General features: G+C 39.2%; 2 protein-coding genes across 4 annotated transcripts; both read left to right on the top strand.

Moving 5' to 3' along the window:
- The first annotated feature begins 459 nt into the window (after positions 1 to 459).
- dtwd2 (DTW motif tRNA-uridine aminocarboxypropyltransferase 2) lies at positions 460 to 4,547 on the top strand. The gene is made up of 6 exons (XM_006796893.3): positions 460 to 690; positions 920 to 1,010; positions 2,258 to 2,352; positions 2,435 to 2,633; positions 3,195 to 3,323; positions 3,754 to 4,547. The coding sequence occupies exons 1-6, from the start codon at positions 524 to 526 to the stop codon at positions 3,931 to 3,933; spliced, it is 861 nt and encodes a 286-aa protein (XP_006796956.1). The 5' UTR covers positions 460 to 523; the 3' UTR covers positions 3,934 to 4,547.
- A 1,002-nt stretch (positions 4,548 to 5,549) lies between these two features.
- On the top strand, positions 5,550 to 17,061 carry LOC102796970 (cytotoxic granule associated RNA binding protein TIA1-like). Of its 3 annotated transcripts, none has more exons than XM_006796892.3 (12): positions 5,550 to 5,750; positions 7,642 to 7,738; positions 7,985 to 8,083; positions 10,388 to 10,442; positions 10,569 to 10,656; positions 11,174 to 11,249; positions 11,406 to 11,511; positions 12,587 to 12,685; positions 12,769 to 12,853; positions 12,978 to 13,119; positions 13,269 to 13,414; positions 15,090 to 17,061. In XM_006796892.3, the coding sequence occupies exons 1-12, from the start codon at positions 5,725 to 5,727 to the stop codon at positions 15,226 to 15,228; spliced, it is 1,158 nt and encodes a 385-aa protein (XP_006796955.1). In that variant the 5' UTR covers positions 5,550 to 5,724; the 3' UTR covers positions 15,229 to 17,061. The 3 variants fall into 3 exon arrangements, with proteins under 3 accessions (XP_006796955.1, XP_006796954.1, XP_035766232.1); XM_006796891.3 differs by having other exon boundaries at positions 13,266 to 13,414; XM_035910339.2 differs by lacking the exon at positions 5,550 to 5,750 and having other exon boundaries at positions 7,989 to 8,083; positions 13,266 to 13,414.
- Positions 17,062 to 18,876: the final 1,815 nt, after the last annotated feature.

The raw sequence follows: 18,876 nt of genomic DNA, 5'->3' as shown, positions 1-18,876 counted from the left end.
TATCAATCTAGCTTTAGTCCGTTTACAGGTTAACCTTGCAGTAGCAACAAGTGAAGTCGCCCCATAGATCATTACTCTTACCTTACTAACGAGGTAAGAGTAGCCAGAAAAGGTCTCTGTTATGATTATGAAACAAGCTATTTTAGCCATCCAATTCTAAATGTATATAACATACTACGCGATAGACTCATACCAAAGGAGATGGGACGAAAAGAAAAAGAAGAGAAACACTTTGTATAAACGAATTCAGCCTCGGACTCTCCTGTAATAAACATTTCCTACTGAGAATCTTTATTTCCCACCAGCAGTTATGTGCATTGTGTACTCATTTATTTTCATCCATTGTAGAGGCGAGGTATGTACCCAAAATATAAAGCCTTACTCTCGTACGCACTGTGAACTCTACGAAAACACTTTTAATTACGCCGCCGTGTGCCTTCTCTCTCTAGTCGGTCTACTTCTACACCAGAAGACGGCGCAGTGTTTGGGTACTCGCGCAGGTTAGCTTGTTGCTAACTCCACAATGGACTGCGCTCCCAGTCTGTGTCCCGCCGTCACTCAAGAGATACAAAACGCCCCAGAAATGTGCGACGGCTCCTCGATGGAGGACGGGTTGGTTGACGCTTTTGGGGATCTGGCTGCCCTTCCGGTAGAGGCTGGCGAGAGAAGACCGACATGTTTCCGTTGCCGGTGAGTTGAATTAAAGAGCAGCTCATGCTAGTAGTTAGCCGAGTTGGTTGATCCAGGCGGCGTATGAATGTTCCCGTCTCCTCGCGTAGCTGGCATGCTTTAATGAGGGAACAGATCCGTGTCGTTACAGAAAGCTCAAGACCAGCTGAAACACACACAGATGGGGGCTATAGGCTGGGAAGTAACTGGGAAAACACAGCCTCACGTCTTCAACTTTCCTCCCATGTAGTCGCCCTCAGAAGGTGTGTCTATGTCCTTTTCTTCCACCACAACCTCTGGAGGTCTCCACATGTCTGTACGTAGTGCAGCATCCTGCAGAGGTGAGTCAAAAGTCATGTTTTAAGACCCAGAGTCCTTGATCTGTTTAAATGTAGCGTTTGTGAAGCTTCAAAAATACATCTATGTTATTAAAAGTTTTTCAAAAGCCCCCAAAAGTCACTGTTATTGTTTATTAAAATCTGTTAGATTAAACCTTATGTTGTGTGGTAGTGTTAGCAGTGTTAGCTGTATTGTTATATGCTTGTATTGCACATTGATTTGAGCCTCTATGGGTTATTTTTTGCCTAGCAAATTGAGCTTGCATGAGTTTCACTTTGAGACCTGGCTGACAAAAATAGGATATAAGTAATAAACTATTATAGGACATGGCTTTAACTTGAATCAGCAGAAAAGCTGATAAAGTAACAAAGAGAGAGGGAATTTTACACTAAGATGACTGTAGCTGTTGAAGATTGATTTGATTTAAAAATGCTGATGAATATTTAAGTAAAATAAACACCCAAAAGTATTAATTGTAGAGACAAACATTATGGACTATAATAATCTTACTACAATGATTGTTATGAATGTTCCCTATCTCCTCCTGGAGGTATTGATCAAGCTGGATGAAACTTACTGACTAAACTACCTGCCAGGATTATCAGCATCTATATAGGTTTTTATAACACAAATAATTTACAGATTATACATAGTATGCGTAGTAGCTGATCTCAAAACAAACAGTGACATGAGGTGTACTTTACACTAAAATGGAAAATTCCCAGTTAAGTTACCTCGCTAATCTAAAATCCTGCATGATGGTACAGATGTCTACTCTGCTGGAAAAACTGTTTCCTGTAAAATAAATAATAATAATGATGATAATGATGGCAAACATATACATTGATGCCAGTATCAGTTGATACAACCATAGCTTACTTTATTAATCAAACTATCTGAAAGAACAATTTCTACATCGCACCATTTCCTCGCATGTTTTGCTGACTTATTTCCATTAAAGGCAAGTTTTGATATTGACCCATATCCAGAAAGATGCATACATGTACATCTGCACCAGACCAAGACTGATATTGTGTTGAGAGTTAGTGGATGAATAAGGAGAACATCAGTGTCTCATTTCTCAGAGTATCACCCTGACATCGCCATCGGGTGTGTTTGAATGCTTTGGAATCAGATTACCGTCTTGCTCCTGACAGTGGACTCTATAATGCGCGGCTTTCATGACAGTAATGAACACACATTTTATAAAAGGTTAACATGAGAGACTAAAGGTTTCGATCTCTTGCAGGAGAGCCGAGTACTCCGCACAGTTCCTCTACTTGCTGCTTGCTTGCCACAAGGAAAATGCAATGTCATAGTTGGAAGGAGATTTAATGAGGAAAAGTAAGTATGCGTTAATTGAGCGTAGCTAAATATGTGTTATATTTAAATTTTTATTTTCTGCCTTCATTTATTTTCTGTGCAGGCACCCGGAGCTGGCTGCGGTGTGTCGGGACAGCAGAACGCTGATTCTGTACCCAGGACCTAAATCGGAGAACCTTGAGGAGTTGGTGCAATACCAAGAAGTGGGCACTGCGAAATATAATGTCATCATCATAGACGGCACCTGGAGCCAAGCCAAAAACATGTTCCTGAAAAACAGCCTTTTCCACCTGCCCAAACAGGTGCGCGTATTAAAGGACGTTGTAGAGAATATAAACTCTGTTCTCTCAGTTGCTAAGCCTTTTTTCTTTCTAGGGTCTAAAAGCCTGAATTGGGTGGAAAATTTGGATTTGTGTGTCCAACTGACACAGAACTATAACATGCAGGTGTGCACAAACGTGATTAGTCAATACAACGACACAAACACACAAATCAGTTGATCCAGGCAGAGTGAGGGAAAACGTAAACAAGTAAATGAAACACAGAAGTCTGAAAGGGGGGAAAAATTAGCTCATATATCTGATATCAGATAAATCTGTGTCATAAATTCTGTGTAAGTCCGCCTCTAAGTTGAATGTGTGTAATGTTGACAACCAACATTAGAAGATGTTCCAGCTCTGATCACGTGTTTATGGACAAACCATAACTTTGAAACTTAACACCTGTCAGAGATGAACGCTGAAAGCGCTCAATGAAAAACTGCCAGTGTTGTGCATTCCTTAAGAATTACAGCTTTCATAAAATTCATTGCTTTTCATACATCAACATTGTGATTACTGATCACTTCTACTTTGGTTTACCAGGTGCAGCTCAATAGGACTTTATCAAGTCAATACGTGATCCGCACACAACCTTCCAACATCTGTCTGTCTACTCTGGAATGTGCCGCTGTCGCTCTGTCGATCCTGGAGCGGAATGATGAGATCCAAGAGGTAAAATACCAAAACAGTTATATAGTAGTATAATAAATATTTAAAATCTGTAGTATACAGAATTGTAATAATTTTTACATCTAATATTTGCATTACTTTTAACTCTGTGTTAGTCTCTACCAACTGCTGAGATAAATATCTAGATTTTAATGCTAAAAGGTTGACTGTGTTCAGCAGATCGTTGCTAAATGGACATTTCCGCTCTTTAGAATAAAATGAGTTTTTTGCTGCTGCCTTCTTAAAACAAGGGTGATGAGTGGGTAGGCTAAATGAAAAGGGTAAAAGGATGGTAAAATGAAGCTTGGAGATAAGAGTGCGTGAGAAGCTGGGCAGTAATTCTTTGTAGGTTCATTATCATGAATCATGTCAAAACACAGAGACTGGTGTTCTTTATCGCGCTCTCCTTCCATTCCCATCTGTGTGTGTGCAGGTTCTGCTCAAGCCCCTGAAAGCACTCTGCTCCTTCCAGCTTCAGCACGGCGCTCAGATCCATCATAGCAAGGAACATCTGCTGAAGAACGGCATGTATGACAAGCCCATGCCAAAGAACAAGCGCAAGATAAAGAGGATGGAGAAACTCCTCAGTGACCACAGCATCTGCCCCAGATGAGGGCACGTCAGAGCAGAGAGGACAGGCCCTGTCAGCTCTGCTTCTCCTGCTGTTTGCACTGTGTCGGACTGTGCGATCAGAGTACAGGGATGGAAACGATGAGACATAAGGGGACTTTTTTCCTTTTTGGTTTTTTGTAAAAACACTTGTATATGCTGATAAATATAATTTATGTATTTGTCATTAATTGTAAGTAAATTACTGACAAATAAATGTTGTACTTGAAGCATCAGAGTTAAGAATAAATTAGGTTTCTTACTTTGTTTACATCACAATAGCTTGAATTTTTTAGAAACATGTGGTGGTTCTGTTGTGATTGGATTCACGTGGCTATACAGCGGGTCACATGTGGAAGGGCTGATTCCACTGATATTTTTAATAAGCAAAATTTCAATTTCCACAAAAAATAATAAAATAAACAGAAATCAACACAAAACCTACCAAAGACAAATAACACACTGGTAAGAAGAGTGACAACTGAAACTTGCACTATACTGTATAAATGTATAGCTTTATAAATGGTGTTTGGAGGCTTGCCAATAATGTTTGTTGGATGTTACAAAAAGCTGTTTAAGTATTGCAGTTTTTCAATGCCACAAACTATCAATAAAATGGAAAACAAATCTCATTTTAGGAATATGTGTAGAATTTTTCTTTTGTTTACACCAAATTCTGGTCCTACTATCTGAATGTCTCAGCAGATATCCCATGTGCTTCAGGGTTCAACATGTTGTGAATTCAGAGATGCTCTTCTGCATACCTTGCTTGTACTCGGTGGTTATTTGGTTTACTGCTATCTTCCAATCAGCTCAAAGCAGTCTGGCTGTTCTTCTCTTTATTCATTACTTTTCTCTCCAGGGCATACCTCCACCTCTCTAGGTTATCTTCCACATGCTCTCTACTCTCACTACAGTTCAGTGTCCTCTGCAAACATCATAGTCCATGCCAAGTCCTACCAAACCCCATCTGTGAACTTGTCCATCACCACTGCAAACAAGAGGGGAGTCAGAGGCGAGCCCTGATGTAACTCTTCCCTTCCCACTGGAAACCCATCTGTCATTCATACTGCACACCTCACCACTGTTTCATTGTCCTCGCATGTCCTGCACCACCCTCTGCCACCCTCTATACCCCACTGCTGCTCACTGATTGTCACCTCTTTTCTTAACCTAGCTTAAACTTCTTCCCATTTGTTTGTAGTATGGCTCATCAGCTTTATCCATCTGTGTATACATAATTTAAATTGTAATATATTGCATGTCCTAACATTTGCCTCTCAAATGTAGAAAAGAGGAGAAATCCACAACTTAAATATACATTCTCAGATACACGTTTCCCAAAGTGCAGTGTAGTTACTTTACACAAAAGAGAATATAAAAAACAGCGGGATTGAATGAAGTTATTAAAAGTCGCACAGGTTTTTACATCTTTTATTGATTAGAGATCTACTTGTAATGTATATATTATGGAAGAAAAAAAAACATTTACACGTGCTTTTACATGTTTTCGTGTAATAATTATGCGCGTTTTCTCATCTAATTTGCACTTGTGGTTATTTTGTAGCCTGTCTAGAAGTTGCCTTTAGGCTGAACTACTGCGCATGCGGGACTCGCGTCGGCCTCCAGTTGCTCCGCCATCTTTGTCGGCTGCCCATTGTTCACTCTTGAGCTAACAACGGCGATAAACCAGTTCGCAATAAAATTACTCGACAGTGTCACCGGCAGCTGCCCGCGACAGTCGTGGATTTGCTCTCGGGGTTGCGACTTGTTTTCGGCCAGCAACTGAAACAGAATGGACGATGACCAGCCCAAAACCCTGTAAGTGTATGCCTTTATTGTTAGCTAAACGCTTGTGTTCGTCACGTAATGCTCAGCGGCAGTTTCCAGGGCTGACTCCGGTCTCGAAGCGGTTGTTTCTTTAGGACAGGCACATTGGAGGCTCCCGTCTATATAATAACAGTTGAATGTCTTGTGTAAGCTTTTGTTAAACGTAGCATAACAACGCGTTTATAACATCTAAACACATGGTAACGGTCTATCTCTCGTATAGTCGACACATTGGTTAATGCTAGCCTGCTAGCTAGTTCCAGAAAAATCTCAAATTAACGCGTCCGTTCACGTTTCTTGCTGAGAATAAGACGGCGTGAAAGTTGAATTGTTTCTAAAATAAATAACTGTTGGCATGCTTAGTAAACGACACTTTAAGTAGTAACTTGGAGAGACTCGCTAAATGTACCAGAGACTTATCTATGGCGCTGTTAAGTGTTGCACTAAGCAGAAGGACATTAAACTAGCTGGCTTTTCAATCGAGTTCGACGTGCCATCACCCTGATAGAGTCACCATTGTATAGGCCAGGAAACTACATATATGTATATGCGTTTGATGCTTTAAGTGATAACATGGTGTCAGCCAATGTTGATTTGATTGTGAAAACGGGTTTTTATTACCTGGGGGAAGATTAATTCTATTTAAAACAGTTCTATTTAAAAGACATGGTTGATATTTCTTTATTTAAACCTCTCCCTACTCTTTGGCTGACATTTAAATGCTATAATTACAGAATCATTAAGCATAAATAGCGTTCAGATTTGCATTTAATGGAGCCTTACAAGTGGACTAGTAGTGGTGTCTGGTGCTGATATTGTTTTGTTTATTTTCTGTGTTTTTTTTTTTTATTGTTTTAATCTGTAAGTCGTCATCTTAATTAGTAAAATATTAAGTAATTAAGTAAAATATGTTTTATTTGTAAATAAATAAAATATGTTTTAAAAAACACCAAGACATCGATTAAGATTTCAAATATTTTTTCTTGAAATTCAAACCCTTTTAACAGCTCAGTAAGTATGATATATTTTTTGAGATTAAACCATCTTCCAGTGTGTAAAAAGCTTTAAATTGATCCTTGTTGGGCTACAGCGTTAATCCAAGATATCATACCAATAAAACACCAGTATTTTGAAGTGTATTTGATATGGAATGCTTTCATAGTACAGAAATTTAATTTCATAACAATTACTTGTCATTTTAGCTTGTGGCAATATTTTAACTGAATATTTATCCCAACACAGAATATAATCAGTGATTGTATTTTATTGAAACATGATCATGTCAGCTGCTTTGCCATCTTATGGAAACATGTACCGCCTTGTTATTTTTATCTTTTCCAAGAAATTACAAGAAAGCAATCACCTCCACCTGTCTGAAATTTTCTAGACCGTACCCAAAGGAGGGGTATACGATAATGCATATGTCCTATACAGTTGGATTGGATGAATGCGTGGTATGTGGTTGTGATTTGCTGAGGTTTTCTGGTCTAAGAATTACACATGTAATGGTCCAGCGAATTCACATCTATCAAGTTGTTATGATGTGTCTGGCCTCCTGCACAGTCTGCCCAGAAGCCTCCCTTATCTAAAACGAAACAAAGTATTTCCTGTAATGAGGGTGAGGCTGATATGAATGTGCTAAAAATGGGAAACAACAACTTCTTACACTGTCCTGACGTGATGCTTCAAACATTCTCTGGAGTTAGGATAAAAATGGATTAGGAAAGATGTTTCTCTGGGCTAATTTTTTAACAATGGTAAACTTTTAGAGAAGGGAAACCCTGTTGCCCTGTTAGAGCATCTGCACCAGCCATCGATGGCTACTTGAAAAACTAGCCAGCACTGACTGTCTCCCGTCTGTTGTTTGTTTTTGTGCATCTAGGTATGTGGGAAATCTGTCCCGGGATGTGACCGAGGCACTCATCTTGGAGTTGTTTGGCCAAATCGGACCCTGCAAAAGCTGCAAAATGATAGTAGATGTGAGTTTGTTTTTTATTTATTTATTTATTTTTCCGTAACTCTTTTTCTTCTCATTTTCTTTTCAGCCCTTGCAATCTGGTTTAGCTACTTGCTTGACTCTTGTAATGTTCATCCTTTTTTTTTTCTCCATTTTGCATTGGTGTTGCATCCTCTCAATTTAATGCTTAACAATGATGTCACCATAATTATTCAGGCTTTCATATTGCTCACAGTAACATAACTTATGTGTTTCCTCTCCAACCCAGACAGCAGGTCACGATCCGTACTGCTTTGTGGAGTTTTATGAGCATAGACATGCCACTGCCACAATCGCAGCCATGAATGGTCGGAAAATTCTGGGTAAGGTAAGCTATCGTATCTCCTGGGTGAGTCAACTAGGTCAAGGCTGGGTGGGCACAATTTGAAATGAAGCGTGTGGAGAAACTTGTATCTTGTTAAACCTTATCACACTGCCCTGTTCCTGCTCCACTTCACTTAATTTGTTTAATTCCCCTGTGCAAACCATTCTTCTGTGCACAGTCTGAAATGACCAGGGTGAGAACACTAAGCACTGATCTGTGTAATCTTACTGTTGTGAACTTTATGAATCCTAAAAATATGTAGTCTTGGTTCTCAACAGTGTGGGCTTTTGGTTTTGTGTGTTTGCTGCTCTGTTGGTTGTGTGGAATTAACTCAAATCAGTAGCTGCACATCAAGAAGTGACTGCAAATCATGCAAAGCAAAGAAATTAGATGCAAAAATGACTTAATAGCATATTCTTTTCACTGTGGTAGATTAACAGCGGTAGAGTATTTTGTTCAGAGATTCTCAGAAAGTTAAATAATATTTAATTCGATATTTTGTTGATACAGACATCAAAGATATGACCTTTTTGTTCATTTGTTTTTAGTAATTTTACCCGTTAGCTTATTAATTTGTTTAAATAAATTATTTATTTTTAATTTCAATTATTTTTTACAGATGAAATGAAAATGAATGAAAAATGAGAAAATCTATCAATCAAATTTTAGCGGGACAACAGTTGATGTGTCAATTATGTTCTAGAGCTGCCACCTATTGTTTGTTCAGACCAAACACGATGCAGAGGTTTTCCTGACTTTACTCACACAAATAAAGTGTCCAACATATCACTGTCAGCTAGATGCAGTTCACAGAAACATATTTCAGACCTCACCAGGAAGTAGAGTCACTTCTCTTACTTTACTTCAAGTCCTGTTCTCTCTGTCTATCTTCATTTAGGTCTCTAAGGCAAATCATAAAGCACTGGCTGACTCAAATTGTGTTGTGACTTTAAGCTTATCCCCCATTTCTGCTAATTAGTGTAATCAGGAGAAACAGCAGCTGATACTTTGGTGATGGAGCATAAAGCAAAGTTGGTGCCAGAGTTTTTGTAACTAATGTCTTTGCCTTTGTTTGACACAAATGTGTAGCTTCCACAATGTTTATATTTATCTTTACTTCACATTTGGTCTGAACACACTGTTGGGTGAAGTTTTCATTCTAGTTCAAGGCCAGTAACAATTTAATTGAATGCCATAGTTACGGCACATGTATAGAATGGAAGCGTTAGAATTTTAACCTTAGACTAGAAAATCACAAAAAGGAAGAAAGTGCATAAATGTGGTCACTGAAGCTTTAAATACAGTGTTTTATTTTTTCATTTTTTCAGCTTTATTGAATTATTACAGAACTCCTGAAGTCCCATAACATTAAATGTGTCACGTATATACAAGGTACAGAAATTCCTGGCTAATAAATACATTTATTTATGTATTTATTTTAACGAAAACTTGTTTTAAAAAAAAAAAAAATAAAAAAAAATTCGTAAACGTCACCATATGGTATTTCAGGGGCTCTGTAGATTACAGTACAGTGTCTGACATAGAAAGTGAAATCCAGTATGTGAGTGGGTATAAACACAGTACTGCTTTTTACTGTCATTTCATGCTCCATGCTGTGCCTGTTTTTAAATGCCGATGTTCCTTAAGTGAGTTTCCATCTGTGTATGAATTAATTTACCGTGGCCCTGCTGTGTAATCATGCAACATGTAACATTCTCTGATCTCATTTGATTGATGCTCTTCTGTCCCCCTACATCTTTACTGCTGTGTGTTCTTTTGCAAACTTATTTCCACATAGAATCCACATAAGAGCTACTTCCAAGAAAAATACATTCAGTTGAAAATATTTTATCCTCAACAGGTATTGAAGGACCATTTGAGGAGTATAACAAGTTCGTAAAAATCACTTGTTTGTAAGTCCCTTGTTATTTGGACCTTACTTCCTACAGTTTTGCTCCAAATTTTTACTAGACTGAGAGTGAAATGTTCCTGATTATGAAGGTGAAATCTTGATATCCCTCTGTGTACGCCACTGTATTTTTACTGTGTATTAATTACTGCAAAGGTGTATAAAATTAAGTGGCAATGGATAAATCAGTTTGTGTTGGTGCTTTAAGAACCCAAATGTGACATACAGAGATCATCTTATTTATATAAAAAGTTCTCAATCACAAAATGTGGCCTAAGTAAAAGTGGTGTGTGAAAAAGCCTCTAATCACAGAAAAACAACCTTCCTTCCTTCCACAAGCACGCTACATGTCTCACCTTTGTCCTCTTCCTGGCTTTCTGCATCTTTCTCTCTTGCAGGAAGTCAAGGTCAACTGGGCTACTACACCAACCAGTCAAAAGAAAGACACAAGCAGTGAGTAAAACTGGTGATGTGGTTGCACAGTATTCTCTGGGGTCGTCTTAGCTTTTTAAACAGGGAACATTGGTCAATAAATAAATGAATTTTGTGTTTTACTGTGTTATGCTTTTTTTTTTTAAGGTCACTTCCATGTCTTTGTTGGAGATCTAAGTCCTGAAATCACCACAGATGACATAAAAGCAGCTTTTGCTCCATTTGGAAAAATATCGTAAGTCTGTTCTTGTGATATTTAGTTTCTGGAAATTTGTGAGCTGAAAACAGCACAACCGAGAATGTGCTAGTAACCAGTGCTTCTGTGCCACTCAGTCTGACTTCCACTGGTTTGTGAAATGAATTAATAGATATGGTGTAAAGGCCATTGTAGGTATTAGCACACACTACCTTAATAGTTGGTAAACCCGCACTAATCTAACCAGATCTGCTGGTGCTTTCATGAGGAGGAAAGCATCATGGAAATAGGCTGGAATTTATTGCTGAAAATGTGAGGCCCATTCCTCAGTAGTTCTAGTGCTGGACCATCATTTGATACATTTTTATTTTTGGAAACCATAGGAATCAGGGCAGGTGAACACTGGTTGGCTCTGACTCTTGTAGGAAAATGATTTAATGTGCTGCAATTGCTAGCTTTACATGGTCAATATTTGGTAATATTCGGTTAAAATATATTCTTTATAGGTCTGAGTCTTTCAAGCTGTTTGTTTTGACCGAGTTTCATTTGTTTGCAGGGACTGTCGGGTGGTGAAAGACATGGCCACAGGTAAATCTAAAGGCTATGGCTTTGTCTCCTTCTTCAACAAGTGGGTAAGTGTGTAAATTATGACCGTGTTAGAGGAGTCAGAAACAGGTTCTGATTTTTCACTTAAGTCAGAGACAGAATTTCCATATTGTATTTGGTATTTGATAATGTTTACAAATGTCTTGTTTTTTTCTTCTTCTGTGCTTGCCTTGTGTAATCAGGATGCAGAGAATGCCATTCAGCAGATGGGAGGACAGTGGTTGGGAGGGAGGCAGATCAGGACTAACTGGGCTACAAGGAAGCCTGCTCCAAAAACTACAAGTGAAAGTGAGTGAGAATGAAGATTTGGGAGATTTTCTTTTCTCTTTCCCTTCTTTTTTCTCTTGAAGTAAATCCTCTTGTGCATCTCTGGACTGCTTTTCAATATAGCTGCTATTTTTAAATTGCTCCCTAAAGCCCCTTTCTCACTCCTTGCACTTACCTGTGTCACCACCTCAGACATCAGTTTCTATTCTAACCAGAAACATGTTTCTTATGGAGAAACACTAGTCTCCAGCTTCAAACCAGCAGTTTTCAGCTGAAGAGTTCAGTTGTGCGCGCGTGTGTGTGTGTCAGACCAAACAGACCATGTGTGTGGTTTTGTATGATATTGTGTAGTGTCCCCGCACTACATACGTCCGCTGTGCTTCTGTTTTTGTTTTTTAATGGTTGGTAAAAGCTTGTACTTTTATTACCACCACCTACTTCTGGTTGTAGCTCATTACATAATAATAGGCAGTATGTAAATATAGTTTAGTAACTTCTTGAATGCATGAACATCCCTTATGAGTTCCTGCATACAGATGCAATCTGAAAATAGGAGTCAGGGAAGCCGTGCGGACATGCACAAGAAGGTAATAAGAAGAGCACTCATAGTGGGTGTGCCAGTGGCATTCAGCAAATAGAAATGCTCTTGTAAAACTGTCCATAGCTTATTGATAAAGCAACACTTGACGTCTAAATATGGGAAACAATAAATATTTGCATGATACTGAAATGTCATCATTATTTTTTTTTTTAATTTACTACTACTATTTTTAACAAGGGTTGGGGGAGGGGTATTCTGGTGCGAACAGTGCAGATACTCCAGGTCTTATTTACTGCTCAATAAGAATCATGTTAAAGTTGCTGCTCAGCATATTTTTCAACAGTCCCTAAAAAACCCCCCAGAGAATATAAAATTACTCATTCAGATTTGTTTCTTCTGTGTTTGGCTAATAAAAAAAGTTGGAGCAGGTTGGTGTTCTGTTTGTTCTGTTTCAAAATGAATATAAATGCACTAGCACTATAAACTAGCTCAAAGCAAATATGCTGCAATAAAATATTTTGATAACAAAGCTAATTAAAAAAATTCTCATTTTAGCAACCAATACCAAGCAGCTATCTTTTGATGAGGTGGTGAACCAGTCAAGCCCCAGCAACTGCACAGTCTACTGCGGAGGAGTGACAACAGGACTCACAGGTGAGTCACAGTTTACCTCTGTGCTGCAGGGCTGCAAGCACTGCCCACACATTCAACATTAAAACTGTTTTTCCTGTTCATAGAACAAATTATGAGACAGACCTTCTCGCCTTTTGGGCAAATAATGGAAATCAGAGTTTTCCCGGAGAAAGGCTATTCATTTGTGAGGCAAGTTGTCTTGTTGTTATGCTTTCTAAGTCTAAATTGTCAAACACACCTAGGTTTAGGGTGTCTTAATATTATCCAATCTAATGCCTGCAAAAAAAATTTTCTTTCTGTTTTTTTTGTGCAGGTTCAACTCCCATGAGGCCGCAGCTCATGCTATTGTTTCTGTCAATGGCACTTCCATAGAGGGCTATGTTGTTAAGTGTTACTGGGGTAAAGAAACTACAGACATGGTCCAGGGTCCCATACAGCAGGTACAGATGGCACAGGTATGAACCTTTAAGATTTTATTCTGAACGTATTACAGATCAACTACAATGACACCCACTCATTCAAATGATAGACTGACTGTACTTGTGAGTGATTTTGATGCAATGTGATAGTCTGCCTCCTAAAATATAACTCTGCATGTCAGCAGAACACAGTGAGCTTCGCAGCGCAGCCCTACAGTCAGTGGGGCCAATGGTACAGTAACACACAGCAGATTGGCCAGTATGTGCCCAATGGGTGGCAGGTGCCGAGCTACAGCGTCTATGGACAGACCTGGGATCAGCAGGGCTACAAGTAAGTACCAAAGATGATTACAGTCAAAAGAAGTGAGCAGGTTGTTCACCTCAGCTTTGTTTCTTTTCTGTGTCAGGGGCTGTTATTTACATTACAGTGAATTAAACATTTTTCATGTTGTCTTGATACTTTAGAATTTCTACCAGCCTTTACAACACACAGTGCATCATTGAAGCCTAGGTAACAGTAGGCTGCTTAAGACAGAAGTAAAGTTAAAGACAGTGAGAAATATGGATGTTATCACCCACTGGTTTGTGACGTCCTGTTATGAAGCCTCAGGCTCCAACTGCTGAGCAGTTCTGTCGTTGCCATCTTGGTATTTTAAATCAAAAATGACAAACAAGGGATGGATTAGACATTGTTACACAATGAGAGTGTAGTTTCACAAGTTGTTAGCTAGTTAACATGCATGCTGGGTAATTGTCCTTTCTGAAACTTGGAATTACCAAAATCGACTTAGGGTTTTATTCTGCATGAGCAGAAATTAGTGACTGAATCCACAAACCCATCAGGAAAGTACTTACAGAGGTCTGGACAGGGGCTGTTTTCCCCTTTTAGGCTTTTATACGACCACAAGTGTTTTTGCTGCAGCAGCATCTCCTGCTAAAAATAATGCAACTTTAAGGCTCATTCACTCTTCTGACCTGGAAGCTACATCCATATTTTATACTGTGTATTACTGTGTATTAGTATAGTCCCTCACTCATAAAAGGCTGATGGGGTATTGTCGTCTGACTTTAGTCTGTCTTTGTTTTTCTTGGCTACATGCAGAGCAGTGCAAGTCCACATTTAATTCAATTCAGATACTGTTAAAGTATTGAAAAATGCTGGCATAAGAATAACTTGTACTCCTTTTAATAACTCATGTTGGAATTCATACATTGAAATCCCTGCATCTGATGGAATCTGAACAGCTCAAATTATGTGCAAAGGAAGTTCTAATTGAAACTAGAAATGAGTAAAACTTTAAAGCTGTTTTCTGCTGATATGGAGCACCAGTCTGATACCAGCAGCTAGCAAATACACCAAAATAAGCTGTAGTCTGTGATTTAGCCCTCAGATTTATGCTATAATTGCATTTACTAGGCTTAGTGGTAGCACTGACAGCTGTCGGTATTAATTAATTAATTAATTTTAAATGTGTAAGACAGCAGCAGGATCAACATATAATTTGCTACCTTATTTCCTGCTTGGAACTAGTGGTCTACTATTAGAATAATAACCAATACCCAAACTAGTGATATAAGGATTGGGCTGATATCTGATCAGTGCATCTTTACTCTGGTTCATGTCTTACTTGGCTGCATTTGTTTTTACCCCTTAGCCATAAAAGGTTGATTTGCTATTGTTGTAACCCCGCTGGGTGGGTGGGCGACTTGGACACCTAAGTTTGTGAATGCGATAACTCAAGAAGGCAGTCACCTAAGCTTTTGGAATTGATACCATAGATGCATCTACTAAAAGTCTTTGATGAGTTAGAACCTCAGTGACCTTGACCTCAAGGTCAAAATAAGTTTTCTGAAAATCTCGTGAATACAAGAACTTGAGAACAAGGCATGATAGGATTTTGAAGTTGATATCATAGGTGTTTCTGCTAGGAGGCTGAGGGGTAGCACAAGCAGTGGTCAGTATTTTGCATTTTTCCTAATTGTTCTGTTTTTGTGTGCTGTTGCAGTCATTTACATGCTGGTGCTGGATGGACAGGTGTGGGTGCCATGAGCAATGGAGGCATGGTGGAGGCTGGGCAAGGAGTCAACGGGACGGTGCTAACCAACCAGGCTGGCATGGGTACTGCTGGCTATCACACTCACTGATCACAGCGTCCGTCTCCCTCTAAGCCTCCGAGGCCACAAGGATGATACTCTTCTGGGGAAGGAGTGCAGTAGAAGTGCTCTGTCTGTCACCTCACCAAATTACTTTGTTAGTGAAGCTGGTACGCCATTTTATCAACCATACAAGCCCCAAACTTCACTCACCGCCCAAATGTGCAAGTGTAAAGATAATTAGTCACACTTTAACACAGTTAAAGCTATCGCTAATGCACCTTGCATTCCTGGGCCCATTTTATTGTTTGGTGTACTACTGGCCAAATGTAAATTCTCCTATGATATTTTGAGCTCAGCCACAGTTTAGTTTAAAAGGAACCTGTTTCTTGAATTAGATTTCTATTCAAACAGCTGCTTTAATGTTTGTTTTCAGCCCCCAAGAGCCAAAGAGCAAGGGCAGGATTTTATACCAATATTCAACGATCGTCCAGGGCGAAAGAGGTGACGAACTCAATAGTTGGCATAATTGCTACAACCTACAAGATGTGTCTTGAATAAGGGTACGGGGTTTTGTTTTGTGGTTTTTTTAGTTTTCTTTCAGTTGGAGAATCAATGTCACTGTCCGTCTGTCCGGTTGCTAAAGTAAAACACAAGTCCGAGCGAGTTCTCAGGGTGTTGTCAAGTCATTCTGTGAAATGTAGGATATCACTGAGTAGAAGGAGCCGGCAGGTTGAGGGAAGGATGCGGATGCAAACAAAAAAAAGAACAACAACAAAAAAATCAAAGTAAATTTGAGCGCTACTTCACTTGTTATCCCGGACAGGACTGGGCAGAGAATCCCATCTGCGGATTAAGAAATGTGTGTGTGTGCTTACGTGTGTGCATGAACTGATGCTTTTACACACAAGACGATACCCTGGTCATCTTCCCCTGAAACCGAAAGGACTATGCCATCTTTTCTTTTTTCCCCTTTTTTGCTACAAATCTAATAGATGAACTGCCATTTCTTTTTTTTCTTTTTGTTGAGCAAATTTAAAATGCTGTTATTGTAAAAAGAGCTTTTGCCTTTTTGTGTTTCATTTCAGGACTCTGTCTTATAAAGAAATGTTGAAGTGACACCATCTAATCATGTGATGCGCAAAATCTTCTGTTTTCTTTCTAAAACATGAAGTGGCTGTCAACTGTCAACTTTTATTTTTTAAATTAGATGATCTCAAATAAAATGCAGGGATTACTGCCACTCTTATCTTACTTATAGGCAGACAAATATTGCACAAATACTTAAGTTGTCACAAAATTTGAAACATTAGAGGGTTTTTTTGTTTGTTTTGTTTTGCATTCCAGTTTATTTGTGATTTCATTTGGAAGTCTGTTTTATGTAAATAACAAAACAGTCTGTTCAACTGTACTGAATCTGTATAAAGACAACATGATGATTAAGGAAGTGTGCTTGCTCTCCTGGTTGGGGAAGTGGATTCCATAAATGAGTAGCAGCAATGACTAGGACGTGTTGGAGAGGCGGTGCAGCATTTCAGTCTTTTACGTGCTTGGTGGACACGCTGGAAAAGCCTTTAAACTTATAGTTCTTAACTTATTTGTTTTCCCCCTACCTGACAGTTTGTTTTTGGGTACAGAAGCAACTTCATAAGGATTAGATTTTGTTTACTGTGACCCCAGTCATTTAAACACAATCGGGGGAAAAAAACCTTGCTGTGCTGCCTTATCAGTGACCTACCTTTCATTAAACCAAAAATCAGAGTAGGCAGTGCTTAAGAATGATTCCAACCCAAAGCAAGTTCTGTTAAAGCTCCAGTAACATGCTTTGTGATTTTAATTCAATTTTTTTGGTCTGTTGTCCCATTAAAGTGCTGATACTTAAAACGGATCACATTTATGCTGTTTGCATCTATGCTATACAGCAGGTGGAGCCTGAAATGGAGAACATTATTTGTAGTCTTGTTACAACTTGCTGCCGGAGAGGCAATCCAGTGCATGCAGATGTGGTCAGGACAACCAAGATCAAGATCAAACTAAGCCTCAGAATGAAGGGAAAATGGTGATTTTAAGTGATTTTGAACATGGCCTCATTGTGGGAGATGGGTGGATCTGAGAATATCAGAAACTGCTGAACTACTGGGGATTTTCTCACAACCACTGCTAGGGTTTACAGAGAAGGGTCTGAGAAGGAATCTGGTACCCAGGGAGTGGCAGTTCTCTATAATGTCGGTGACAGAGGTCGGAAGAGAATGTCCAGACTGCTGTAAGCTGACAGGAGGGCAACAATACCTCAAATAACCCCATGTTACAATCAAGATTTGCAGAAGAACGTATCTGAATTTGCAACAGTCTTGGAAGTATATGGATTACAGCAGCAGAAGACCACACCATGTGCCACTCCTCTCAGCTAACAAACTGAGGCTATAATTTACACAGGCTCACCAAAACAGTCTCTAGTATTTTTGCTGATCATGTCCATCGCTTCAACATCACAATGTATGCCTATCTTCTGATGGTAGCTTCAAGCAGGATGGTGCACCATGTCAAGCTCAATCATCTCAAACTGGTTTCTCTAATGTGACGATGAGTTCACTGTATTTACACAGCCTCCACAGTCACCAGTTCTCAGTCCAATACAATCCATCCAAAAGGTATCCACAGCGCTTCATTTGTTCCACATTTTGTCGTGTTACATATTTATTCCAAAATGGATCAAATTAAATTTTCACCACGTTCTACACATTATACCATACAATGGCAAAGTGAAACATGTTTGCTTGAAATTCTTTCAAATTTATTAAAAATTGCCAAAATTAAATAAAACAAAAAAACAAGCAGCCTAACAAGTCTATTAAAGGATGATGCTACAAGTTTGGGAGAAACTGCCCAAAAACAGGTGTGCCAATCTTTTTTGCAGAACATTTTGAGCTTCATCAGGTTGGATGCTGAGCCATCTTCAGATCTCTCCAGAGATGTTTAATCAGGTTCAGGTTTGGGCTCTGGTTTGTTCACTCAAATTCATTCACAGTGATCAGGAATCCACACTTTTGTTATCTTGACTGTGTGATTAATGTTCTTATTCTGTTAGAAGATGAACCTTCACCTCTGCACCGGAGTAGTTTATCATCAAGGATGTCTCTGTACATTGCAGCTGTCATCTGCGTTTCCCACAACCCCAACTAGTATCCCAATTCCTGCTGACAAAAAACATCCCCACAGCCTGATGCTACTGCCACCATGCTTCACTGTAGGGATGGAATTGACCAGGTGATGAGTGGTGCCTGGTTCACTCCAGACATGATTCTTGGCATTCAGGCCAAAGAGTGCCATCTATTTCATCAGACTGGAGAATTTTGTTTCTCATCTGAGAGCACTTCAGGTATCTTTTGTTGAACTCCAGATGAACTATCATGTGCCTTTTTCTAAGCAGTCACTTAAGAAATGTTTCTGTACTATTCCCCAGATCTGTGCCTCAATACAGTCCTGTCTCAGAGGTTTACAGACAATTCTTTAGATTTCATGTCTTCTTTTATGCTCTGTCATGCACCGTCAACTATGGGATCTTATAACACATGTATGAGCGAGCTTTGTTTACCAACGACCCTGTCGCTGCTTCACTGTTCCTTGGAGCCCTTTTGATACATACTGACCACTGCAGACCGGGAATACTCCACGAGAGTTGCAGTTTTTAAGACGTTC

The sequence above is a fragment of the Neolamprologus brichardi genome, chromosome 7 (assembly GCF_056152115.1).
Source record: "Neolamprologus brichardi isolate AB-2024 chromosome 7, ASM5615211v1, whole genome shotgun sequence".
NCBI classification, from domain to species: domain Eukaryota; kingdom Metazoa; phylum Chordata; class Actinopteri; order Cichliformes; family Cichlidae; genus Neolamprologus; species Neolamprologus brichardi.
This window is presented reverse-complemented; position numbering and strand designations above follow the sequence as displayed.

Coding starts and splice junctions, on each gene's coding strand:
- dtwd2 (XM_006796893.3), top strand. CDS start 524: ATGGACTGCGCTCCCAGTCTGTGTCCCGCCGTCACTCAAGAGATACAA. Junction 2,353..2,434: donor AGGAGATTTAATGAGGAAAA/GTAAGTATGCGT, acceptor TTTTCTGTGCAG/GCACCCGGAGCTGGCTGCGG. Junction 2,634..3,194: donor TTTTCCACCTGCCCAAACAG/GTGCGCGTATTA, acceptor TTGGTTTACCAG/GTGCAGCTCAATAGGACTTT.
- LOC102796970 (XM_006796891.3), top strand. CDS start 5,725: ATGGACGATGACCAGCCCAAAACCCT. Junction 11,250..11,405: donor TCTCCTTCTTCAACAAGTGG/GTAAGTGTGTAA, acceptor TTGTGTAATCAG/GATGCAGAGAATGCCATTCA. Junction 13,120..13,265: donor AGCAGGTACAGATGGCACAG/GTATGAACCTTT, acceptor TCTGCATGTCAG/CAGAACACAGTGAGCTTCGC.